This window comes from Melanerpes formicivorus, unplaced genomic scaffold (genome assembly GCF_026170545.1).
Source record: "Melanerpes formicivorus ecotype bairdi unplaced genomic scaffold, bMelFor1.0.p_v2 SCAF_30, whole genome shotgun sequence".
NCBI classification, from domain to species: Eukaryota; Metazoa; Chordata; class Aves; order Piciformes; family Picidae; genus Melanerpes; species Melanerpes formicivorus.
This window is the reverse complement of record NW_027142382.1, coordinates 6,651,635-6,678,278: the sequence shown is the minus strand read 5'-3', so window position 1 is coordinate 6,678,278 and position 26,644 is coordinate 6,651,635. Positions and strand designations below refer to the sequence as shown.

Genomic DNA, 26,644 nt, shown 5'->3' with positions numbered 1-26,644 from the left:
GGAATGAGAGTGGAGCTGATGTTTTGCTAGTTTTGTCAGCCTGATCCCTTAAGTGACAAAGCATCCTGGCTGACTGATTAGGTCCTTGCTCCTCTCTGAAGTCACTTAAGTCACCTTTTTTTCTTTCCTTGTTTTTTTTAACCATATGCCCTGGAATGGGTGGCTGCCCATGTGCTCAGGATTTCAGATGCTCAGGAGAGAGAAGGATTTATGATTTTTCTGCAAAGGTTTTCACATTTGCCACAAGGCTTCCGAGCTTTCCCAGGGAATAGCAACAAGCTAAGGGAGGCTCTGAAGGCATAAATTGCTCCATATGTCTGTTTTCCTCCAAGCATAGAGTAGAATATTTTGCTTGGAAGGGACCTACAATGATCATCTAGTTCAACTCCCTGACCACTTCAGGACTGATCAAAAGTCTCAAAGCATGTTAATGGCATTGTCCAAGTGGCTCTTAAACACTGACAGGCTTAGGGCATCAACCACCTCTTCTAGGAAGCTTGTTCCAGTGTTTGACCACCCACTTGGTAAGGAAATATTCATCTGAACCTCTCCTAGGATCATAGAATACTTTGAGTGGAAAGGACTGAGTCCAGTTCTTCACAGGACTACCTAAAACTAAACTATAAGATTAAGAGTGCTACCCACGTCCTTCTTGAACTCTGACAGGCATAGTGCCATGACCACTTCCCTGGAGAGCCTGTTCTCTGGTACAGTTTTGAACCATTCCCACATGTCCTGTCACACAATGCCAGGGAGATCAGCACCTCCCCCTCCACTTCCCATTCTAACAAAGATGTAGGGAGCAAGGAGGTCATGCCTCAGCCTCCTTTTCTCCAAACCAGACAAAATGATGTGGGCTGGCCTGCCTGGTTAGCTGAGCAGGGCAGGGGCTTGTGTAGGCTGGGCAAGGATACCTGTCTTTAGTTACAGCAAGGGAAGCCTGATTTGTGCTTGGCAGATCCTTGTGGTGAGCAAACTGCCATCACAGGCTTGACTCACCCCTCTCTCCACCACTCCAGAGTTGTATATTGACCTTCCCAGCTTTCATGGTGCTGCCCCATCTCTCCAGCCCTCTGGGTGATTCACTGAAAAGGCATTTTGTTGTCTTTCAATCTTTCTGCATTGGACTCTGGCAAATCTCAAAGGGTATAAATGTCTGTTATCTATCTCTCACAGACACTTTATTTTTTGCATTCCCACATTACAGCCATTGTTACACTGTCCTACCCTGTGCTGGCCAAAACAGGGCTAATGAGACTGCCCAAGGTGGAAAGCTGAATGATGGTGTGGAGTCTGGTCTTGTTCATGGGGCTGACTCAGTAATGGCAGGGAGAGGTCTCTCACCTGTCTAGGTATGCACAGGTGAGCACACCATCTTCTGATAGGTATTTCACATTCCAAACAGCTATCCATCTGTACTTTGGAGGTTCAGCATAGTCACAGCAATGCTGTTTGCAGTCCTTCAGAGATGCAACTGCTCAGACTTTTGCTGTTTATAGGAGTGATCCAGTGATCCTTTCATTCATTCAGGCATGACAAGGAAACCATGAAATCTAAAACCAAAAAGCCTGGCAACTTGATTTATGCAACACTATATATGCTGTGTTGTATCTTGTGCAAGTTTTGCCAAACCTAATACACCTATTTCTAAGTGTGAATAATGAAATGCTTTCACCCAAGAGCACAACTCTCCATGGGTGAGAGAGATCCTCTAGATCCCATTTTTGAGTTTCTAAAGTGCCATTCTCTACCATGGAAGAGGAGTTGCCTAGGGCATTCCTATGGTTCAGGTATTAGGCTGCTTTCCAGGAAAGCTTTCAGCTCTGCTTTCTTCTGAACCCGTTTTCTTGCTTGCCTGATGATCTGTCTGAATGCCAACCTTAAGACATCTGTGTCTAAAGCAAATGCTGCCAGCCACAGCATCTTGAGTATTCTTGAGCCTTGCTTCCTTAGTGCAGGGCATGGCTATATAAATCATCATGCTTTTCTTAAGGCATGCAAGTATTTTTTCCTTTGACACCTGTGACACCTTGACTCACATCCTCTCTGAAGGAGAGATGCCTTCCAGGGTTGACTGAAGCATGTGTTAAGACAAAATGTCTTGCTTTATCTCTTTACACATGTGCAACTCCTGCTCTTGCAGTGGTCATGGCCATGCTGAAAGCATTTTCCTCCTCTGCAGGATGCTCCAGTTCTGGGGGCAAAGGAACTCATGTTTTCCATCTCAATGAAATCTGAATATGCTGAATATGGTGCTACAGCTCCAGCCACTGCTGATGTGTTTGGTTTTTTACACAGAGGCTTCTTGTTTGTGGAAGGCTGTGCTCTGTGAATGCTAGTAGCAATGAAGTGCTATTTTTCCAGGTGCTCTCTGCAGTTCTTTATACCTGAACTATCAGAAATTGATCTAATGGTTGAACAATTCATTTTGGCAACTGCTGCTGTGCTGTGAGTGTCCAAAGGCCCTTATAGCCCAACACACTCTATGTCTGTGGCTCACACAGAGGCCAAAGAGGCAAAGACCTTGTGACTGGGGAAGCATTTGGCAGTACCTCTCCAGATCTCTCCATAGCTTTCACCTAGAAACACACTATTGATGTTTAGCTGAGTTTTATGAGAAGCAGCACACTTTTTTCAAGTGTGAAAGTTCAGATAGATTTTAACAACTGCCAGTATAATGAAGTTGTGCCAGCATGCAGAATGCAGCATCTCAAGAAAGTGAATTGTTGCTATAGAAGTGAACAGTGACACTAGCTTTGGTATACTGGAGTTGGAGGGGAGATAGGATTCCAGTCTTTCCTCCCTGAAGAGTAAATAGTCTTAATGAAAGCATTGAGGTTGGGATTGTTTGCATTCAGATTGGGGCAGTCTTGCTACTCAGATAAGGATGGGTGTGTTTGTGGCTAGAGCCACATGGTTTCTCATTCATCTCCTTGTAAAACCTGACCTGCCTTTGGTGTGCTGCTCCACTGCACTTTGTCTGCTCAAATACGCTTTGGTGCACTCCTCTGTGCAGTTACGCTGCTTGCATGGAGCTTCAAGTCAGCAGAGGTATGTTGCACAGTTGCTTGTATACAGACTGAGTGTTCTAACCCAGCACCCAAGTGTGCAATGATTAAAATTGTAATATGCTTTGTAAAATGTGTAGTGAATGATGTATGAGAATGCTGGGTTGTAAAGCCAGACTTCCACAGGAGGGGATTAGGATCCACTTTCAGCTTCAAAGCATACTTTTAAATCTGGCTTTTGATTAGGTCCATAAATTATGTGGTTTTCTCTTAGCTTCTCTAGAACAGCATTGCCTAGAGGCTAAAACAAAACATAACTCCTTTCCTCATCTTTCTTCAAACCCCACCCCAAAGGCTTCTGAAAATTATGCAGGCGAGGGACACACCCCTATGCCTGGAATGCCACAGGTGTGTGGGGTGCTCAAGCCTGAGTACCTGTGACCTGGGGACAGTTTTAATGGAACAAATGGTTCATGCCACCATATTTAATGTAGAATTCCTATTACCCTTTCCAAGACTTGAAGGCCCAGCAATGCAATAAATGCACCTACAGATATTGATGGATTACTTTGACCAAGTTTTCTGAGGAACCAATTTATCTGACCTTGTTTGTTTAGAAATAATTTTGCATCCACATATGCTGTGATGCAACAGGAATTGCTAAAACGCATTGCAGGAAGCCTGTCAGCAGTCGCTGCATTGCCAAAAGCACTAAGGAAAGGCACTGGCTCACTGTGTACAGCTTGGTAGGTTTTGTGGTTTGGTAATTCTAGCCAGAGCATATGCTTCTTAAGAGGAGCTCATATGAGGAGCCAGGGTGGGTTTTTATTATTATTATTAAAAAAAAAAAGAAATTACCATTTCCCACACAGAGCTTCATCTCCAGAGGGATGGTGAAGTGTCACTGGGCTGGAGCAGATTAAAAGCCCTTTTTTCCCTCCCATCTCTGTTCTTTCTTCTTCCTTCTCTCATCTGGATAAGATTGTTCCATGAGAAATATCTTGAAAGGCAGCCATCTGCCTCGTGGGAATGTAAAATTCAACTTTAAGCAAAATCTGAAGTTAAACAGATGCGGTACACTTTGTGTTTTGTTTAATTCTTTTGCTTTTTGCCACTTGAAGGCACTTCTCAGATCTGAACTATGCCCTGGCACACCAGGACTTCTGACAGAGAGTCTCCTGAGCAAAGACCTGGCATAGTGGCTCACCTGGCTGAGAATCCCTGAAGACCCATCTGTTGCAGCCTGTCTGCTTAGCCTGGAGAAGAGGAGACTCAGGGGTGACCTTATTGCTCTCTACAACTACCTGAAGGGAGGTTGTAGGCAGGCAGAGGTTGGTCTTTTCTCCCAGGCAGCCAGTACCGAACAAGAGGACACAGTCTCAAGCTGTGCCAGGGGAGGTTTAGGCTGGAGGTCAGGAAGAAGTTCTATACAGAGAGAGTGATTGTCCATTGGAATGGGCTGCCCGGGGAGGTGGTGGAGTCACCATCATTGGAGGTGTTCAGGAGGAGACTTGACAGGGTGCTTGGTGCCATGGTTTAGTTGATTAGGTGGGTTGGATTGGTTGATGGGTTGGACACGATGATCTTGAAGGTCTCTTCCAACCTGGTTTGTTCTGGTCTCCACAATCACATTTTCTTCTTCTCCAGCCCTTCAGTTTCTGGGCATGGCTCTTGTGTGAGCTGGTGCTAGAGGCCTAGGTGACCTTCTTAGGATGTGGACTCCCTGCCTTGCCCTGTACAGAAACAGGCAATAAATTTTCCTGCAAAGGACTGTCATTATCTGGCCAGCCCTGCTGCCTGGTTCAGTAGGTCAGGAACCAACACAGGGCTGGACTTTTCTCGTGATTCTGATACAAGAATTCAATAATGTGTCTCAGTTGAGGCACCTCTATGGTGCAGGCAGTGCTAGATAGATATGGAAATAGGTGTGTGCATGTGGAAAAAGAAAGTGGAGGATTTAAAAGCCCAGTTTTATGATAGGAATTTGTGGTACTGTGCTGATTACAGAGTTTAATGTCATTGGCAGTTTATCAAAGTGATTGGAGCTGGTTAATGTTTCCAGTAAGGTGCTGGAGATACCTTGAGTTTGTCTTTTGGTAAAAAAAATAAAAAGGGCAGTTACATTGGTTTGGCAATAGTTCAAACATTTTATACCTTTATCCCTTGACCTCATTTTAGTTACCTCAATAGTGATGGATTTCATAAGTAAGGTAAAATACTAATGGTAAACCTGACTGCAAAAAAGAGGTGAATCAAGGAACAGAATTACCACTAGCCCAGCATGGTGTTATGGAAAAGTTTTTGGAAGCAAACTTGGTTTTGTTTTTAAACTACAAACTCAGCCTCATAAAATATGTGACAGCAGAGATTTCCTGGTGGAAGAAACGAAGAAGGAAATGTTGGCACTCACCTTCTGTCCAGCTGATGGTTCTATTAATGTTGCTTTTTATGGACACATTTCCCAGTCTGAGCTGAATGGCATTTTGTCAGCTTTTTCCTCTTTCACTTTTTTGAAGGGCAGACTTCTTTTTGTTATGCAACACCTATGAAAGTGTAATCTGACAGCTTGGATGCAATCCTATTCAAAAATAGCAAACAGCTTCCATTGGCTTATGACGTCTACTGGAGCCGGTGTTGCAAAGTAGACTTTCCAGTCCAGCAAGTGAAGGGAGAGTAGGTCTCTGCGTGCGGGAGGTGTGAGTTCAAGCACCAAATCAGTTATGGCCTTGTGTAATGGTGAGCATGAGACTTGGGTGTCCGAGTTTCCCTAAGCAGCCCTCCTTGGAATCGCAGGAAAACAAACAGGAGTTTCATTACTAAACTCTTTGGGACCTATTTGGAGCCCGTTGGAAGGGCAGCCTAAGTCTCTGTTGATATGAGAGCATCTGTCTCTACACAACAGTTTTCTGTAACAGACTAAAATGGGAGACAGGCTTTTTCCTAATAAAATACTTGAGTTTGTGATTAATAGTGAGGTCATGAGAAGTTCCTCCAGGTCTTGGGTTTTGCAGCATGGGGCATTGGTTTGGATAAACTACTCATGCTTATTAGTGGTGCTGAAAACTATAGACGACGGAGATTGGAGTCAATACAGCTGACCAATATGATCAAGTATTGTTCCTTTATTATTCCAGTATTGTAGGTCTATAGTGTGAGTATAGCACAGTAAAGTAAAGCAAAGAAGAAGAAGGGAAAGGAAAGGCAGAAGTGCGTAGCAAGGGAACTTCTACAACTTATATGAACTTGGAGAGCCTCGTTGGTATAGCTTCATTGGTTGCCTATGAGTGACCACACAGCACTACTATAGATTATTGGTCCAACTGCTAATGACACGCGAGGTTGTTGATGCAGGTGCATGTCCTGTTGTCCCAAGATAACTCTCTGTGTTTATAGCTACCAGTGTCCTGCTTTAGTTCCATGCTGCAGGCACAGCACTGTTTTGCTCCACTGCTAGCTGGCTCTGCACTTATGCTGAGCATGGCCTACCACCATGTCAGGCTCCAGGCCTGCACTGCCAGATTGCTCACACTGCTCGTTGCTGGCATTGCCACAGATAACAGGAAGTGAAGTGTTGGAAGCATTTTTGTTGTTGTTGTTTTGGAAAGTAGTTGCACAAATTAACATGTCATGTAAATGTCTTGAATGATGAATGAGAGAGGCTACTGGTCTGTGGCATGTAATAACCTGGGCTGAGGAGATCACCTCAAGGAATTTGTGGAGTACCTTTTATAACCCTCAGATGGGGAGCAGTTTACAATTATTTCATCTTGTACCCTCCAATGAATATGGTGGAGGGCCTAATTCCACATCACACATTGAGAGGAAAAGTCCAAAGAGCCTAACCAACTTCTGTAGGGAGGGAATGGGCTCTCTACAGAGCTGGGCTGAACTTCATCATTCTTTAGAGCAGTTTTTCTTGCTCTGGAAAAGAGAGAGGTTAGAGAGATTACCCTCATGGGGTAATGTCAACTTTTGTGCATATTTGCTACAATTAAGAGAAGAATTCAGTTTGCAGTTTGGAAAAGCAGCTAATAACATTCCTGTGACATAGCACAAGGTGCTATTGAGAAAAGTGTTTGGAGTCAGGGCTGTCAAAGTGGAAAAAGGGAAATGCATTTTTGAGCAAATGAGGTGTTTCAGAGCCCACAGGTGAAAGGATTTAAATAATGAATTTGACTATAGGACGGAGCGATTCAGACCACTAAGTAGCAATACATGTGTTCTCTCGGGGCTTTCCATCTGTGGTTTACCAGCCGTGCCACAATGAAGCCTTTCACTTTTCTGTGAAAGTGAGTCTGTTTCTGAGTCTTCCCACAAAGCTGCATCAAGTGGTGCTTTCCTCTGCATATGTTCAAGTTGCCTGGGACATGCAGTTCATCTGAATTCATCTCTGATGAAGGAAGATGAAGTGATGCTGGTGCTTAAATCCAACGGTGACCTAGGACCATGCAATGAGCCAGTGTCTGTTCTGGAAGCAGAAGGGTGTGTTGTACCTTTGCTCTGTTAGAGGTTGTTAAGTTGGGGGAGAAAAGGATATATTAGCCTAGGTTAAGTGCTCCTCCAGTCTGCTATGTGGCTTTCGTTGACTTTGCTCAAGGTATTTTGTTTTGTGAGCCAAAATGGTGCAAAGATTGTCAAGTCCCTGAGCTGTGTCAGTTTCTCTTCATCGGAGAGCTTTGGGAAAAAGCTCTTATGCCCTGAGTGATGTGGCTGAAAGTAAAACTGCTGCTTTGGGGTTAACAGTTTGGAGTGGTTTGTTTTTATGTGATGATAGAGATTCAATCAGAAGTCCAGAGGAGCAAATGGATTTTATTTAAAAATATAACCAGGGTACATGATAAGCTGCTACTACAAATTCTCTAGTAGCTTGAATGGCAACAAACAACTGTCAGCTAGTATTTATTTGCCTCCAAAAGTAGCTGGAAACCTAAACCAGTTGCAAGTATGGATTTTGCAAGAGCAGGCTGTTGCATTTTGATCTATTCACCACCTACCATGAAGTAGCCCAGGAGTAAGAAGTTCCAACCAGTCTAAACTAGTTCAACAACATATTGCAAAGCAACTGCTAGGCCACTTCTTGCATCTCTAGATGATTACAGCTTCTTGCAGTTGCAGAGTTTAAAGGTGGAAAAGCACCTTTAGAAAAGACTTCTGTCAGCTGCAGCAGCACCAAAGACACTGCACTAAACAGCTTTATATGGCAGGTAGTGAGGAAATGTCGGCAGGACTTCTTACTGAAGCACTAGGAAATGGTTACCCTCCACATCTGCACAGATGTTCACACTTTTGAGACATCTGCAAGCTTGCAATTAAGACTAGACATGGACTCAGAAAATGGACATGAGAGAAGACAAGGAAGGGCTGACAGTTAAAGTAATTTAGAGGACCTCAGCAATTTGAACTGACAAGTCCCTATCTGATAGGGTATGTTACAGTTGTAAATTAGAAGGGAAGAGAGGACAAAGTTGAAATTAATAAATAAACCAGTATTTTTTCACAGATGTTGAAAATTATAGCAAATATGCAATGTACTTTTTGTGATGGATAATGTCTCTAGAAAACTACAATTGTATGCAGTTGCTTCCAACCTAAACAGGAGACAGGAGTTTAATTATTTAGTTGTGGCATGGTTTTTGTTTGTTTTTAAACAACTTCCCTATCCTGGTAAAATAGGTGCCTGATCCTAGATAAAAGCATCAAGTGAGAGCTAAACTGCTCCTTCTCTTAAATGCTATGGAGCCTGAGTCTGTGCAGCCCTCCCACAAGATACTGATGCAGCAGTGGTGCACAGCTACCCAACTTGGAGCCTTCTTGGGGTACTACTACCTGTACCATGGCCAAATGGTTCTGGATTCCACGTGATGGAAGAACAAGACAACAAAATTTATTTTCACTTGGCTGGGATTTGAAATGATCTCGGAGTGAAGAATTGCATGTCCTATCTCACAGTTGGCACTGGAGTGCCTTCCCACACAAAAGCTAAGACAAAGCTGTGCTTATTCATGAGAATGGTAGAATTTATTCTAGCAGTCGGTGCAGGAGAAGACAGGTGTTTCCAGGGCTCAGTTTAAAATCATCATCTTCATCCCCACCGTGACAAGATGGGGAAACTGCTGCACCTAGGCAAGAGAGAGTACAGATTCCTTCTCTTTCAAAACCTCACACCAGCAGTAAAGTTCAGAGCTCTGCTGTTTTCAACCAGTTTCTCTTGGGTGTCTTCATCCTGAAACGGCAAGGCACACACACTGACACAAGGAAAGAGCAGTTTTTGGCTTTCTGGACATTTGTGGCAGTTTAAGCTGGGTGCCTCCTCTTACTGCCATATAAATTACACCTTCAGTGTCCTGAGTGTCCAACCCAGTAAGCTGGACACAGGAAAGAGAGTATTTGATACTCACAATATCCTGTGCCCTATAAAACCATCTGCAAAGTCTTTCTCTTCCTCTTTCTTCCCTCTCTGCTCCCAGGGGAGATGTTCCCTGTTGGGTAACAGTGGGGGACTATCTCAAGGCTTCTTAGGCCTAATCCCAAAAGGAGAAGGGTGGGGGGGAGAGAGCAATCTCAGACCTGGCCAGCCTGAAACTAGCCTAGTGGGTGGGGAAAGAGCGAGCCCTGGGGGTGTTGGGTATACCCTCAGGTGGGGAGAAGGGAAGTGTTGGGGGGCTTCTGGGTGTGCTGTAACTAACTCTGTATGCTTTGAGGTATCTTTTTCACTATGCTTTGTAACTTCTGTAAAACACCAATTGCTTTTCCATTTCAAATTTCCATTGCTTCACAATCCATTTTGTCCCTTTCAGGGGCAATAAGAGGATCTGTCCAGCCTCAAACCAGGACAACATTCAAGGATAAAACAGTGATACAGTCGCCCCCCACCACCCCCATCCCCCCACCCCCACTTTTTTTTTTTTCTTTTCTTGAATGGGCTGAGGTGAAGGGAAAGGTTCACTTAAAAAAATATCAGTTTAAAATCCCTCCCAAGATGCTACAGGGGAGTGCTTATATAAAGACTAGCTTTGAGCAGAGGTGGTCCTCCACAGTTTTTGTTCCATCCTGAAAAGGTAAGTCCAAGTAACATAGCAGAAACCACTACTTTTGAATGGGAAGATTTCCACAGCCTGTTCCTATTCACACAGTATATGCTGGCTTCTGTCAAAAGTGGAAGTTGCCTCTTTAGTGGAATATTCAGCCAAATCAATGTCAATCTCAAGCACATTTATAGAACGCACATTCCTTTCTGTTAACATGTCCAGTGCTTAACCCCATCAGAACAACTCCTATTTTTGGAGGACTAGGTCAAAATGTTCTACCTTGTACTGTACACAATAACACACAGCTGGCAAAATCAGACAATGAAAGGATGTGCTGTAGAGAGGGGAAGGTGGAAAAGGTCACAAATCTCCCTCTGCAGTGAGTCCTTCAGTTTTCTTTCTTCCTTTTTTTTTTTTTTTAGCTGCCTTTCTTCACATTCAGTAGTCATTGTCAGGGTAAGGAGCTAGAACCTCCCATGCTTCTGAAATGCAGTTGCTTCTGCTGCTGGGAAAGTCCCAGGAGGCACTCGCTAGCTTTCACTGGTCTGGCACAGAGTAGCTAAGTCCCAGGCTCACTGCTTTCCTCAGTGCAGCAGCTCAAAACACTGACAGACTGTTACAGAGGCCTGTCCAAAGTGGTTAGCTGGTGTGGCAACACGACTTGTGTGGATACTGCCAGTGCCTGGAACAGAAATCCAGCAGATTTTGCTGTCTCTTGTATTGGAGAAGCTTTTTCTTGCCACTGCTCTTGGTACGCTCTGTGGAAATTTGTCGCTTGTATTGCAAGCAATGCTGCCGCTGAGACAGGGAGTGATGCTTCTCTTGACACAGCTCCTGCTGCCCAAATTGTTGGCAGACTTTCCATTTAGATAGATGCTGTAAAAACAAACAAACTTTTCAGAAAATAAACAGACAAAACAGAAAAAATCCCCCAGAAGTAATCATGTCCTAGAGCTGGTTTTCCTATACAACCAGTGGAGCAACCTGCAAATCTACAGAGAAAAAATGATGCTGAGAGAAAATCAGGTGGAGTGAAGCCCTGTCTCTGCCTGGATACCTGGGGCACTGGTAGCCCTCTGCCCTCCTGCCACACATCAGAAGTGCCTTCCTTTGCGCAAAAGCTACCAGCGCTCTCCTGCTAACGTCCCCTGCCTGGTGAAGGGATGTGAGCATCACCTTTGGTACATTTGAAACTATTTCAGGGAATGAGATGCATAAAGTCTATCTGTAGTCAAGGGAAATCAGCTCCCTGAGGCTTCTCTACATGCAGTGAAGATCCTTCCACAAAGCAATTCAGAATTGCTCCAGCTCTGAATTTCTCCTCACCAGAGTATCCTGCCCCAGTGATTGTAATGGATGTCTGGAGAGACTAACCCCTGCAGGATGAAGTTTCTCTTCTTTGCAGCCTGTCTTCCTCAATTTCCAACGCTTTTTTTATTTTTAACACCAATGTTAGTCTCAGGAGGTTCTTTTTCTTTTGCAGTATTTAGGATTCCCATCCCTTGTGAAACAGTATGACTTTCTTCATAAATAGAATAGAGAATAGAATAGAATAAAACAGATTGGAAGAGACCTTCAAGATCGTGTCCAACCTATCATCCAACACCATCCAACCAACTAAACCATGCAACCAAGCACCCCATCAAGTCTCCTCCTGAACACCTCCAATGATGGTGACTCCACCACCTCCTCAGGCAGCCCATTCCAATGGGCAATCACTCTCTCTGTGTAAAACTTCCTCCTGACCTCCAGCCTAAACCTCCCCTGGTGCAGCCTGAGACGGTGTCCTCTTGTTCTGGTACTGGTTGCCTGGGAGAAGAGACCAACCTCTGCCTGTCTACAGCCCCCTTCAGGTAGTTGTAGAGAGCAATAAGGTCACGACTAGAAACAGCAATGTAATTACTGTATTGAAAAGCAAAATGCTGTGGCAGTGTCCCCATGGGTGAACCTCTGCAGTGAATTACTCCCCATCTACCACACACAACTGGCTTGAAAATATCAAACAATGTTTGAACTAGGCTAGAATTCCTCCAAGTGCCCATCTCTTGCCCCAAAGTAGTACCAGCTATTAAAAAAAATAAATGTTAAAACGTGTGACAGATACTGGTTTCCTCTTTCATCAAGAAATAAACCAGAACAACAACAGACCAGGACTTAGGGAGACTTGACAGTCCACACAAACTCGGGTGCAGTGCTCAACTGCCATTACCCTTAGGCATTATTTTCTATCCTCTATCTAGCTTAAATATGGTTTGTTTAAGCCTGCTGTGCTGTTAAGTGCTGTGTCAGCTGGGTCAGGACAATAATTAACTTGTCCGATCTTCTTTAAGGGCTTTCTGAAGAGGGTTGTTGTTGTGACCTTAGTCAGCCTTGCCTTCTCCAGCCTAAACAAACATAACCAGTCTTTCATCAGAGACCATGTTCCCTGGATCGTTCTCATTTCTGTGGTATTGGTCTAAGTGGCTCTCAAATTGGGATGCCCAAAACACACTGCCTTAAGTGGCTCTGTTGGCAGAAAACAGCGGTGGTGTCCCACCCTCACAGGTAGGATGGTTTCTGACAGCAGTGAACCACCAAAGCTGCTCCTCTTCCACAAATGGTGTGGAGACAAGCCAAGGAAAAGATAGTGTCTGGAAGGCAAGTATCTTTGTTTGTTGTTAATGAACAAATTGTGCTACAGCAACCTTCAGTATAAGATAAATATTTATTCCTATTTATGTCACAGAGATTTTTCTACTTATAAACTAAGTCCAGGGATCTCATCAAGTAGAGCCCAGTGTAAGTCCATCCATCTGGAGAAGACAATGATGACATTAGATGAACTGCTTGTGTCATGTTAATGCAGCATGCAGGCATGGAAAGAGTAAATGTCTTCTCATTTTAAGGAGAAAGCCCATCCTCCTTTCTATATTATGCTCTACAGGAAATGGTGTAATGTCTGTTGATGTTTAGGAAATGCAGAAGTGGTGGATGAAGCTGGGGTTGCGTGATGGGTCTGGAAAACAACTGACCCTTAACCCAGTTATTAATTGGGTACATTTGCAGCATCTGCTATGACAAACTGGGCTTTAACTATTACAGTTTGGGTGAAACCACAATATATTCTGCCTGTTCTGCAGAGGCACATATGCAAGTCATTTGCTTCAGCAGAACCTACCAAACATGACATAAAATAGGCAGATACTTTGCCATCTCTGTACTCTTGCAAGTTCCTGTGCTGAGCTTGTTTTTTCAAATTTTGCATTAGATTTTTATTTTGGCCCTGTTTTTACCCCCCCCCCCCCAGCTATACATGATAAATGAGTTTGTAAACCACCCAGCCTGTAATACAGCATTCTTGCTTATAAAAAATATGACCATCTTGAAGGTCTGAACTGCAGAAGCATCAGCAGGCTCAGTCTGGTTCACAATACATCTTTTAGAGCTACATTTTCTTCTGTCATGTTGAGCATTGAAGAGTCCCACACATGGGCAAATGCTGCAATACAAAGATACACATGTATAACATAGACTGACAGTGAGACATGGTTTATTTCTAACTTGTAGAAAGCTGCTTGATTCCAGTGTGATCTTGAACTCCTAATTATCCAGCTAGGGACTCTTAAGAACCAATCACTCTCTGATTTCTGCTCTAGACTGTGCTAAGCTACTGCCCTCAGCCCTGTTCCACGGAGGACCATCCCCTTCATCTGTCCAGAAACAGACTGCAGGGATCACAGCTGAGAAACTGTGGCCTGAATGGATATGAAGTGAGGGTCAAGGTGCAATAGCAGAAAACCATAAAGCATGCAGTGTCCTGGGGTACTACCTGTCCTCCCTGAGGCACTCCAGGTTTTTGATAACAGCAGGGTTTCCTGCTGTTGTGTGGAGGCAGCTCACTCATACCTTTTAGCTATGTGCTGGATGACATGGAATATTTTGGAAAATGGAGAAGAGTTGTTGAGCTTTGGTCATGCAAATGCTGTGTCTCATTACCTGTGTAGGACACTAGTTTAGAGGACCTCCGTCTCCGCAGCCAGCAGGTTAAAGCAACCAGAACGCCCATCAGAATGACAATGGAAATGATGCCAACCGCTTGCGCACCTCGTCCTTTTTTCCCCAGGCTTTCAGGACCTTCTGTGCTAGAATCACTGCTTTGCTTCTGCTGTGTGTCTAGAATAAAATAGAAAAAGGGTGTAGTAAAATGTAAATTTTCACATTTCATACATACAAGTTTCAAGTGAAATTTTCACATTTCATTTGCCAGGTGGGCAGCTATTTGACCACGTTTGTACACACACAGACAAAAGTTCTGAACACTAAATATTTGTGCTATTCATATCACTGTGATTCTGGGGGTGTTCTTTCTGAGCAAGGCCTATCTGCAGCTTGCACTGTCTAACAATACAATGACAGTTTATTCCTTCCTGTCATCATACGGTGTGCAATCCTCTGTTCCTTTTTGTTCTTCTTTCCCACCAGCTTTGGGAGACTGTCTGTTTGAGCTCACAGCTAGGCTCTATTGAAAAAAAACCTGTTGAAAATAAACCAGTTCTGGGCTCCCCAGTTCAAGAGGAACAGGGAACTACTGAGTGTTCAATGGAGAGTTATGAGGATGATAAGGCACTGGAGTGTCTCTCTTAGGAGGTAAGACTCAGAGATCTAGGGCTGTTTAGTCTGGAGAGGAAGAGGCTGAAAGGGGACTTTATCAATGTCTACAAATATCTGAAGGAGGATGGAGCAAGTCTTTTTTCAGTGATATCCAGTGACACGACAAGAGTCAATGGACATGAAGTCAATCACATGATTTTGCATCTCAACATGAGAAAAAACTTTTTTACTTGTGAGGGTGATGGAGCACTAGCACAGGCTGCCCAGAAAGGTTGCGGGGTCTCCTTGCCTAGCAATGTTCAAAACCCTACTGGATGCATTCCTGTGTAACCTGCCTTAAGTGATCCTGCTTTGCATGAGGGTTGGACTTCATGATCTCTGGAGGTCTCTTCCAACCCCTAGCATCCTATGATTCTACATGGAATCTATAATGCAGATCTGATGCTATTCAGAAAAGTGGGTGAAAACCTTTTACCCTGAAGTCAGTGGTGAATTTCCACCAATTCCTGCACAATGAAGGTTTCAAACCACATCTTTTACTATCTCAAGCATGGTAGTGCTTTTAGAAACCAACAAAAATTAGTAAGGTGGAGGCCTTTCTCTCTAGAATACAACATGACAGAATACTGTTGGGAAACTAATAACAAGTTTGGCTAGTTTTCATTTAATGTGGGTATGCTAACATATATATAAACACTCTACTGTGTAACTTTTGTTCATACACAGTTTTTGTTCCCGGAAATAGTTAATATCATTTGGCTGTGTTTGTGGGATCAGTGTCCTTAGCTCAGAGTGTGTGACTTCTTGGTGTGTTCAGGTAAACTAACTGTGGGTATCCAGCTACAGTTATGCAAACAATCAAACCTCCTTGCACTAAAGTGAAGAAACCTGTGCAAAAAAAGGTGTGGTGTGAGGCAGGAACATCAATGAGACTGAACAGCCACCTCCAATAAGCTCTCCCACTCCAGATGGTGTCTCTCCAGAGCTGTTTGGAAACCATAAGATGCACTGCTGGTACCACAGCTAGAACTTATTTTAAAAGATTTTTAAAATAGTTTTCTGGTTTTGTGAAGAGTTGAGTGTCTAAGTTCTTGTTTATACAATTGATCACTCATATCAGCAATAAATAGCTTATTATACTTGTGGGTGAATACGACTTTGTTTGCCATAGATCTACTTTACAGTCATAGAATCACAGAATGGTAGGGGTTGATAGGGACCTCTGGAGATCATTGAGTGCAACCTCTCTGCACAGCAGTGTTTTGTATTCAACTGAGTTTTGGAGGCTAAAATCAAAACCTTGAAACTAGGCAAAGTAAAGAGCAAACTTGAGTGCTACAAAGCAGTCAGGTAGAGGTTCAGGAATTTGGATCTGCTGTCTGATGCCCTTTGACAAATAACAAAACTCCCCAAGTTTTCATGTTAGAATAGAATAGACCAGACCAGGTTGGAAGAGACCTTTGAGATCATCATGTCCAACCCATCATCCAATACTATCTAATCAACTAAACCATGGCACCGAGCATCCCATCAAGTCTCCTCCTAAACACCTCCAGTGATGGTGACTCCACCACCTCCTTGGGCAGCCCATTCCAATGGGCAATCACGCTCTCTATGAAGAATTTCTTCCTAACATCCACTCTAAACCTCCCCTGGCTCCTGAGGAATCAAAAGGTAAAGCCCAATGACTGTCTTGGATGCAAGAGCTTCTCAGTTACATTGTCATAACATGCTAGACTTGAGTATTCACCCAGTGTGAAAGAAGTAAACGAAATCTATAGCTAAGCATAACTAGCTTGAAACAAAACTTGAGCTCTTCTCAGCATTTCTTGGAACTACTGAATTAGTGTGTACCCATCATTAGTGTCTGAGACACACTGGTTGATGTTCCTGCTACCTAGAAAACATGATGTAGTATAAAGGGACTTACAGTTGGCTGATAGATTTTCCTGCAGAATTTTATTTTCTATGGAGCACTCTATTTGCATGTTAGGAGAGGCTTTAACCTTCAGTGTGCTAAAAACACTGTAAGTGCCATCATCATGGAGGGTGATCTCTGGTTCCGATGAAGGCAGACGGCTGTTGTCGGTTTTATTTATCCAATAAACATTTGGTTTTGGGTATCCATTGCCTGACCTGCAGCTGAAAGTCACCTCTTCAGTGCTGTTAGTGTTTCTTATTGGTCCTCTGAGTATTGGTTGGCTATAACTAGCTGGAGAGCAAAAGAGAAAGAAATAGTCATTGACAGGTTGAAAAGTATTGAGAAAACAAAATTGTGACAATGGGTTCTGAGGCAAAAGTTCTGGGCTCTACAAGACCCTCACAACTTTAAAGGGAAACAGCTGCAGGTTTGGTATGTAAGCCAGAAAGCTGAAAGAATTACTAGAAGGGTAGAAAGCTGAAGCTAAACCCAAAGGAAAAAGCAACTTCTTAAGGGCAACAGACCTCATGTTAATAAAACCCAAGATGAGAATAGAATAGAATAGAATAGAATAGACCAGACCAGGTTGGAAGAGACCTTCAAGATCATCATGTCCAACCTATCATCCAACACCACCTAATCAACTAAACCATGCAACCAAGCACCCTATCAAGTCTCACCCTGAACACCTCCAGTGATAGCGACGCCACCCCCTCCTCAGGCAGCCCATTCCAATGGGCAATCACTCTCTCTGTGTAAAACTTCCTCCTAACATCCAGCCTAAACCTCCCCTGATGCAGCCTGAGACTGTGTCCTCTTGTTCTGGTGCTGGTTGCCTGGGAGAAGAGACCAACCTCTGCCTGTCTACAACCTCCCTTCAGGTAGTTGTAGAGAGCAATAAGGTCACCCCTGAGTCTCCTCTTCTCCAGGCTAAGCAACCCCAGCTCCCTCAGCCTCTCCTCATAGGGCTTGTGTTCCAAACCCCTCACCAACTTCGTTGCCCTTCTCTGGACTCGTTTGAGCAAGTCAACCTCCTTCCTAAACTGAGGGGCCCAGAACTGGACACAGTACTCAAGGTGTGGCCTTACCAGTGCAGTGTACAGGGGCAGAATGACCTCCCTGCTCCTGCTGGCCACACTGTTCCTGATGCAGGCCAGGATGCAGTTGGCCCTCCTGGCCACCTGGGCACACTGCAGGCTCATGTTCATCTTACCATCAACCAACACCCCCAGGTCCCTCTCTGTTTGGGAGCTCTCCAGCCACTCTGACCCCAGCCTGTAGCACTGCACTGAATAAACAGCGGTTACAGGTATTTCTCTGCTTTTAGATTCCTTGCCTGTAACATTTAAATTAAGGAGACTTCCTTTCAGCAAAGGGCTGAAGTATGTTTCAAAGTTAAGGGCATGCTTAAATATCACATTGAAATAGCACAGATTTGAAAAGCTATAATGAGAATCTGGGTAAGTGCAAGTGATACGAGATCGTACCTGCTAAACTGAGAACCACCTTTGCCTGGTGAATGACTTCAGTATATTCCTTTTTCTGCATCACTACACATTTGTAGGTATGCTCATCACTGTGGCTGACGTTTAGCAGTAGCAGTGAAAAATTGCCTTCTCCCAATCTATCCCAGAATAAGTGAGTCCTGTTTTTGAAGTGAGCACACTGTGTACTCTCGTCGTTTTTACCGTCGATCAGCGCATGTACAACGGAGCACGCTTCCTGATTAGCTATTTGCCAGTACACACGGAGGCTTTCCAACTGCAGTTCTCTTCCTCGATAGATGCAGCTCAGCATAGCCTTGTCTCCAGGTTTACTGACGATCTTCTCCTCTAGTGCAGTATCTATAAGATAAAAGGAGAGAGAGAGAATAAAAGGGAGGCTAAGTTGTGAAAATGTCATTCTTTTCAAGTGTATTATCACAGTATCACAAAGGTTGGAAGAGACCTCGAGGATCATCGAGTCCAACCTGTCACCACAGACCCCATGACTAGACCATGGCACCAAGTGCCACGTCCAGTCTCCTCTTGAACACCTCCAGGGATGGGGACTCCACCACCTCCCTGGGCAGCACATTCCAATGATGAATGACTCGCTCGATGACGAACTTCCTCCTCACCTCGAGTCTAAACCTCCCCTGGCGCAGCTTGAGACTGTGTCCCCTTGTTCTGGTGCTGGTTGCCTGGGAGAAGAGACCAACCCCTTCCTGGCTACAACCATCTTTCAGGTAGTTGTAGAGGGCAATGAGGTCACCCCTGAGCCTCCTCTTCTCCAGGCTAAACAATCCCAGTTCCCTCAGCCTCTCCTCACAGGGCTGTGCTCAAGGCCTCTCCCCAGCCTTGTTGCCCTTCTCTGGACACGTTCAAGTGTCTTGATGTCCATCTGAAACTGAGAGGCCCTGAACTGGACACAGTACTCAAGGTGTGGCCTAACCAATGCAGAGTACAGGGGCACAATGACTTCCCTGCTCCTGCTGGCCACACTATTCCTAATGCACCTGGCACACGTGTGCCCACCCGGGCACACTGCTGGCTCATGTTTAGGCAGCTGTCAATTATTATACCACATGTGGACTTCAGTATACTATTTATAAGAAGCAGCTCAGGGTGCTCACTTCATAGCCATTCCTAACTCTTGACTTGCTAGTGGCTAATTCTCTCTGTGTCTATTTGTTTCATGTTTTCCAAAGGGATCTTTCACAATCTAAAGCCTTCTGCTTATTTCTTACTCCAAGGACTGAGAGTCTGAGAGTTCTTAGCCCCACAAGTACCTGCATGTTTCACTTTGCCTACAGACTTGGACTGGCTGTATTGCTGTCTACAACTACCTGAAGGGAGGTTGTAGCCAGGTGGGGGTTGGACTCTTCTCCCGGGCAACCAGCAAAAGAACAGGAGGACACAGTCTCAAGCTGTGCAGGGGGAAGTTTAGGCTTTACCTTAGAAAGAGGTTCTTCATGGAAAGAGTGATTGCCCATTGGAATGGGCTGCCCAGGGAGGTGGTGGGATCCCTGGAGGTGTTTAAGAAAAGCCTGGATGAGGCACTTAGTCTAGTTGATTAGTTAGGGTTGAGTGATCAGTTGGACTTGATGATCTTGGAGGTTTCTTCCAACCTGGTTGATTCTGTGATTCTTTTGCTGTAGACACACATTCAGGTACTAAAGCTTTAATGTTTTAAAATTATTAAAGAATAATTCCAAACAACACCAGGTAAATCACAGTAAGTGGAAACAATTAAAAAGAGAGCTACTACTATTTTGAGACCTAAAAAGAAAAAATAAGCAGGAGAAAACCCAGTGTTTCTCAAAGTAGACATGTTATAGCAATCCCATCTTGTCACTACCATTGGTGTCATCCTCCCAATAAACAGACTCAGCTGGCAAACCAGCATGTCCAGTTACCTCCACTGACACATCCATTGGATGTTTACAACCTCTCATGGTCACTTGAGGTAGGCTAGCACAGCATCTGGCTTTCAGGGCACTTTTCCTGGCCTCTCCTCCTTCTGACTAATGAGGAGGCATGAGCTGGCTGACAAGTCATGCAGAAAGCACAGGTCAGCAATCTTGAAAGGGTCAGGGTGGTGCTGACCACAGCCTCCCTTCTCAGGGGTACACATTACCTCTCCTCCCCACCAGCAGCTTTAACCAATTCTGTTTTGAGACCAAAGCATTGTGCAAGTTCTAAATGTTGGACTAGGGGGTGAGGGAGTCAGGTATGCGGTTGGATGGCAGAGATTACAACTGGGGGAAGGGATTATATGGGTGGGTGAATTAGGGGGGAAAAAAAAGATGACAGGAGGGAGGGATCTGACATGTGAAAAGAGTGCATAGTGGAGTGGGGGGGAGACAGCAGTGTTAAAAGGGGACATATCTTTGTGTTGGTGCACTGGACTCAGAAATAGTTCATCTACATGTCCGAGTTGGGCACCCTGCCTTAATACCACTGAAGGAAATCTAGTACTCATAGGGAGGAAGGCAGTAACTTAGTATGTTCTCCAGGCCCTTACACACCGCTAGGCGATACAAGAACAGGCTTGAGCTGTAACAAGGGTACTGCAGCTCTGGCGCTGGGAAACTTCTCGTAATGGAAAACTGAAACTCTGGGAAGCATTGCAGGGAAGAGGGAGGCACTTCCATCACTGGTGTTCTTCAGGAACATGCCAGCTGATATCTCTTGAGGTTGTACCTGGCACAATTTGTCCAGATTGTGAGGTCAAGGAGTTTCCTTGACTATGTTGAGGTCCTTGGTGATTAAGCAGGAAAAAAGGAGACACAAGCCTATATCTCAAACCATTTAAACATCACCAGGTGATGCTATTTAACCATGCCTTCATTTTGAAAGGGTTTTTTTGAACTTTAGTAAAAGACTTATTAATATTGGGTATTTGCTACCCTGATTATAATTCTAGTATTTACTTTATCTATACATGTTAGAGCTGCTTGGCAACAGCCCTAATTACCCCACTGCCTTTTTTTTTTCCCTCTTTGGCAGAGATAAATGTGCAGAGCTATTTGAACAGAGGCATACATAAGGCCCCTTGTTATTCTGTGTACACAAACTGACAGAAATCAGTTTTTAATTCTTTCCCTAATGCATGTCAGAGAATATTTCACTCTGAGGAATCCTTAAGCATCTTGCTGAAAATATGCAGATGTTTACATTGTACATATTACAACTGCTTTGTTTATCTGGCCAAACATCTTAAAGGGAGGGCAGCTTAATTTTAAACTGAAATGTGCTGAACTTACCAGCTCTCATGGTATGCAGGAGCAGCAACAGAAAGCTGTACCTAAACCAGAAAGCAAACGAGTGTTACATGATTGATTTTCAGCATCTCTGTTGTTTAAATAGGCAATAAACTTAGTATTGATTGTTTTAGTATAGGAGAGGAAGTAAGTAAAATAGTGCTGGTATGTAATGTCCCATTAAGTATTTGCATTTTTGACAGCTGCAAAGCTTCTGTCCTAACTCTGTGGGTGGGTGGCCATGGCTACAAATAGCAGTAAAATGCACTAATAATGTAATCAGAGCAGAAGGCATGAAGCTACTGTTGTGCCTGTCTTTCTCATGGAAAAATGAACAATATTGGCTTACTGGACAAATAGGGTCTGGAGGCTATGCTGGATGGCTGCACAGGCCCAAATCCACATCCAAGCACTGCTGAAACTCAATGAGTTTTAACTTTATCAGGTTAAAGGACAACACACAGCTGACTATGCTGCCCACCAATTTGTGCACTCAGAAAAAATGTGTAAACAGGAAACATGCTGATACTATAGAGAGCTGTGCAAAGGTTTTGCTGGAAAGAATTCAGAGTGTTTGATTACTCTGCAGAGGCAAATCTATTCAGGAGTTTCCTAAGAGAATTACCTATGCTGAATGCTGTAGAAAAACCCAGTTCAGCCTGTCTGTAAAGTCAAGGTGATTTAACTCTCATCCTTCAGGGGCTTTAAAAAGGTAAATGTACAGCCCTTTTCTAAGAGTTATTTTAAAACAGCTTCTCACCACCATGCTAGCTATACATTTTGCACTCTTTCCTCCAGACCACTGTGGGAAAGAAGAGGAAAGGCACATGCTGGAAAGGTTTTGGAATGAGAGTTGAGTGGCTGCAGTCATCCACCTTGGCACTGCCATGGGTGCGGTAAGTTTGCAAAGCTGAGCTGATGAGGCAGAAGGGTACAACTATCTGCTTGTTTTGTTTCCCCAGTTCACTTTCACAAGCAAGCAGGACTGTGAGGCCACTCTACCTGGATGCAACTGCTTCCCTTCCTTTGAGGCTCTAAACCCTCAGCCAGGTCCAGCAATTGAGTCATGCAATGGGAAACAGGGAGGGCTACTACCAGCAGCCGTCTCCAGCCTATGTCAAGAGTGAACTCCAGTGTCTCCTGTCCTGGCTGTTTACCACCTTCCCTCCAAACCAACACTGCCCTGCCTGATGCTCCTTTCTCCAAGCCCTAACATAAGTTCAATCTCCCAGCAGCCATTTCTCACCTCACTTCCCCTCACCCCCATCAGCTGTGCTTTACAGCATTCCCTCTCTCTTTCAGGATTCATGCCCTTTCCCCACAGCTCCTGACTCTTTGTTCAGTCAAGTGGCTTTGTCCATCACATCTCAGACACAGCATTGCTTCTGCCCATCTTTAGTCCTACCAGCTGTGTGGGCACAGGTTAGGCCTCCTCTGTTCTGGTGGAAGGTCTCTAATTCCCACATGTTCCCAAGAAAATTACAACTTTCCCAAAAACATATGTCTTCTCATGGAGAAAGCAGAGGACATTGCTGACACAAAATCTACTGCCACTTGAAGTCTCTGTCTCCAGAGAATGAAATGGAGAAAGCTTAGGGAATAACCAGTCCAAGTTGTATTACTTTTATATGAAGAAAACATTTTCTTTTCCTTTTCTCCATCCTTCAAAATGGTTGCATAGATAAGGTTTCAGAGCTTTATGTGGATGCTCAGCATGAAATATTTCTGCTCTAGGGCTAATTACAGACTTAGTTAAATAAGTATTAAAGTCTCCTAAATATGTGTTCCTAAACACTCCAGGGCAACCATTCTGCTCTGTTCTATCTCTGGCAGTGACTTCTGCTGGCTTTTGCATGGGGTCTTGTATTATATTTCTGTGGAGTTTTTATACTGTGCAGGAGCCACTGCTTTTGTGTCAGGCTTGTAGAGGTCTGCCTTGACAAGATCACCTTAATGTACTTCTTCATCCTATGACTATGCTTGTTTTACTCTTCCCTGCCCAAGTTAGAAACTATGAATATAGAAAGTAATTGAATTAAATGACAAACAATAATTGACTAATCTTTATGGGGCTCTTCAGGGGATTTCCCATGGTAGGCATTTGCTGATGCCAACAAACATTTAGATTGGCAGGCAGAGCTGATTCTCTAATGCGTGTATACAAAGCAGGGTTTGTTTTCTTAGTTTAATAAAGAATGCCATAGCCAAGGCTGGATGGATCTAGAGATATTTATCCTCTTGGAGGAGGTGGCAGCTGTGGTAGTGTGGGGTGCAGTGTCATACCACCATGGTCCCCCAGAAAAGCTTTAATGCCAAGGTCCTCTTAGTAAAATGGAGAAATACCTCCCCTTTTGCCCCACATGTGCACAGCCTCTGTGTCCATCACACAGGCAGTGAGCTCCACTAAGTTCAGGTGTAGCTGCATTAGTTTCTTAGGTTCTCTCTCTTGCCTTCATTATCTTTATTTATTGATTTTTTAAAAGTATTTTAATTTTTAAAAGCTATTGGTTTGTTCTTGTTCAGTTCTTTCACAGACCTTCCCCGTCTGTACGGCTCTAACAATGTCATGTGAAACGGGAGAAAGTTTCACTTCCTCTTTCAATACATTCTTGTTCTTCCCACCAGCACCTCACCTCTTTCATGCCCAGTTTTAGAGTCACGGCGTGTTGCTGTTCTTCCACAAACCATCAGGACAAAACAAATCCTGATGCTTGCAATAACACCTACGGCGCTTTTGCTCCACTGCCAAGATTTGCTTCACTACCCTAATTTTATAGCGGCATCACTCCTGCTCGTCTCCTTCCATCGTTCCCATTCGGGCCAAAAGGCTTCTTAAAATGCCAAGTAATGGCTTGCAGCCCTCCATAGCGGAGCACAGACAGACCTCCGAGGGGGCTGCCCCGCTGGGCCGGGTCCCTCCCCCTCCCCGGCCGCGAGGGGTACCTTGCACACCCGGCTCCGGGCTCTCAGAGCCGCTCGCCCCGGCCGGCAGAGGGAAGCAGCGGCCAGGCACCTTTAACGCCGCCAAACCTCTGTCCTGGGGCCGGGGGCCGGGGGCCGGGGAGGGGACTAACCCTAACCCTAACCCTAACCCTAACCCTAACCCTAACCCTAACCCTAACCCTAACCCTAACCCTAACCCTAACCCTAACCCGACACCATTTCAGAAGCCTTCACCCTCCAGAACTTTTCCTGCCCGCTGCACTGCAACGAAACCCAGGTTTTAGTAAGAGGGGTGTGTACCTTTCTGCCACCGAACAAGAAGCCAGCTTGTCCCCGTCGTGCCCCATAGACACACGGGAGGGGCGGTAGCTTCCTCCTCCCGAGGTGTCGATACTCACCTTTGCGGCTCCATCGCGGCGGCGCTGGAGGAGGGCTACTGTCTGAGCCCAGCCGTGCTCTGCCTGCCTCGGTTTAGGCCATTCCCCTTTTTTCCTCTCCTGCGCCTCCTCCCGGCGGGGATTTCCACCTTCATTGAGCGGCCGATCACGCTGCCGTGCGACCCGCCCCGGTCCCGCAAGCCGCTGTCCGAGGGCGCGGGGAGTCTTATATTGCTCTTTCGTTCGTGCTGACTCCTTGCCAAAGCCTGGCGGGGAAACTCTCACCGCGGGCTCTTGGCGCTGCTGAGCACGTCCCGGGGTGTCGGGGCTGGGTACCGGCTTTAGTCATAGCAGGGAGACAGCAGCATCTTGTTGGCCCTTCGAGGCGACAGAGACCAGTCCCACTGCCCGGCTCGACTCGTGCAGGGGTAGTGACCAGGGTACTGCAATCCAGCTGTGGGCAGGGCTCTTTGGGGAGCCTGCCAGGGACCCGGGGTTCTGCTGATAAGCTGTGTTTCAAAATAGGCTTCAAAAGATAGTGGGTTTGCAATTGTGTAATTAGTAAATAACCCTAAACGTGATGTGCCACTGCGTGTGACTGCACCTGGAGACGTGAAGGGTAAAAGTTCTGACAGCCGTGTTGATAAGAGGTGCTGGAACAGGACCCAGCTACATAAAAGCTGCAGTTTGCATTCACCGGCTGTTCTCTTCTGCCTCCAAGTTGGTGGCTTTGTATGGCTTGCTCGCTGCCAGGCATCCCAGCTCAGCTGGGGCTCCTTCACCAACCTGAAAGTTTGTGTCACACACCACAAAGCTGTCCCTGCCATGATGCAAACAAATGCCACAGCAACAGTCATTAAACAAGAAGTTTGCCACATTAGTGTTTTATTTAATCTCCCTTGTGAGTCACCCTGGGATTACCAACTGATTTGTCCATGATGAGTGAGAAACTCCAGGGTTGTGCAAGACTTGCAGGTCTCGATGCCATTTCTGCTGCCAGCCAACAGTTTTGAGTCTAAAACAGTTACTCCAGCCTCTCTGTGTGTCACTGAGAACACTGAAAATTAGTGATCAGTTTGGGAGGATAGACTTGAATTTACATGACATTTAAAGGGTGGCAAACGGAATTAAAGTCGAGCCAGAACGTATTGGTAGCAGCCAATTCACTTCTCTCACTGAAATATTTCCTGATAGAATATCCTAGTTTGGGAACCACTCTTTTGATATTTTGGGTGCTGTTTTAATAACAGACAGTGAAGAGGGATGCACATGGAATCAGTTCTTTGTAGCTAAAAGCTTTCTGGCTTCAAATGCTTGTGGCATAACTGTACAGATGAATTTTCACAGTTCTGGGCATAAATTTGTTCTTCCTCCAATACATAGCTTGAACGCACTCCTCTGACATTCCTTGCCACAGATTCTGTCGTTTTCTTTTCATACATGATGAGCAAGAACTGTGTATAACTATACATGTGTACTGGTTTGGGTGGACAGGAATTTCAAAATAAGTAAGAAGCTGTACATGTCTCCATAGCCAGGAGACTCTGGGGCTTGGAAAGGTCAGGTGTAGACCTCTGCCTGCAGCAGGCTTTTGGCTCTGCACTCTTGGAAATCCCTGGTGATTTTTTAATTTATAAGATAACTTCTTCTTTTATTTCTTTTCCAAATGGTGTTTCATTAAGACCCAGCCTTAGGCAGGTTCTGAGTTGCCCCTACCTGCAGGATTCCCCAGAGGACTTGAAATACAAAGCATATTCTCCTACTAGTGATTCCATTCTTATCGTGCAAACACTGAACATCCTTGTGGTTAATCAAAACAGACTCTTGCTGCCAAATCATGTGCCTTGGGGAGTTCTTATAGAATCATCGAATGCATTGGGTTGGAAGGGACCCTCAAAGGTCTTCTCATCCAAGGTTGTCTTGCAGTAAGCAGGAACATATTTAACTAGATCAGGTTGCTCAGGGCCCCATGAAGTTTGACTTTGAGTGTCTCCAGGGATGGGACCTCACCTACATGTCCAGGGAACCTGTCC

General features: G+C 44.8%; 1 protein-coding gene across 3 annotated transcripts; it reads right to left on the bottom strand.

The window, feature by feature from the left end:
* Nucleotides 1-7,797: 7,797 nt before the first annotated feature.
* Nucleotides 7,798-25,031, bottom strand: ICOSLG (inducible T cell costimulator ligand). 3 transcript variants are annotated; one of them, XM_068155149.1, is made up of 7 exons: nt 24,633-25,031; nt 21,295-21,335; nt 18,035-18,391; nt 16,557-16,838; nt 14,012-14,188; nt 11,363-13,514; nt 7,798-10,912 (listed from the first exon to the last, which is right to left on the bottom strand). In XM_068155149.1, exons 1-6 carry the CDS (start codon nt 24,644-24,646, stop codon nt 13,441-13,443), a joined length of 945 nt encoding a protein of 314 aa, XP_068011250.1. In that variant the 5' UTR covers nt 24,647-25,031; the 3' UTR covers nt 7,798-10,912; nt 11,363-13,440. The 3 variants fall into 3 exon arrangements, with proteins under 3 accessions (XP_068011250.1, XP_068011249.1, XP_068011251.1); XM_068155148.1 differs by lacking the exon at nt 24,633-25,031 and adding an exon at nt 24,535-24,623; XM_068155150.1 differs by lacking the exons at nt 11,363-13,514; nt 24,633-25,031 and adding an exon at nt 24,535-24,622.
* Nucleotides 25,032-26,644: the final 1,613 nt, after the last annotated feature.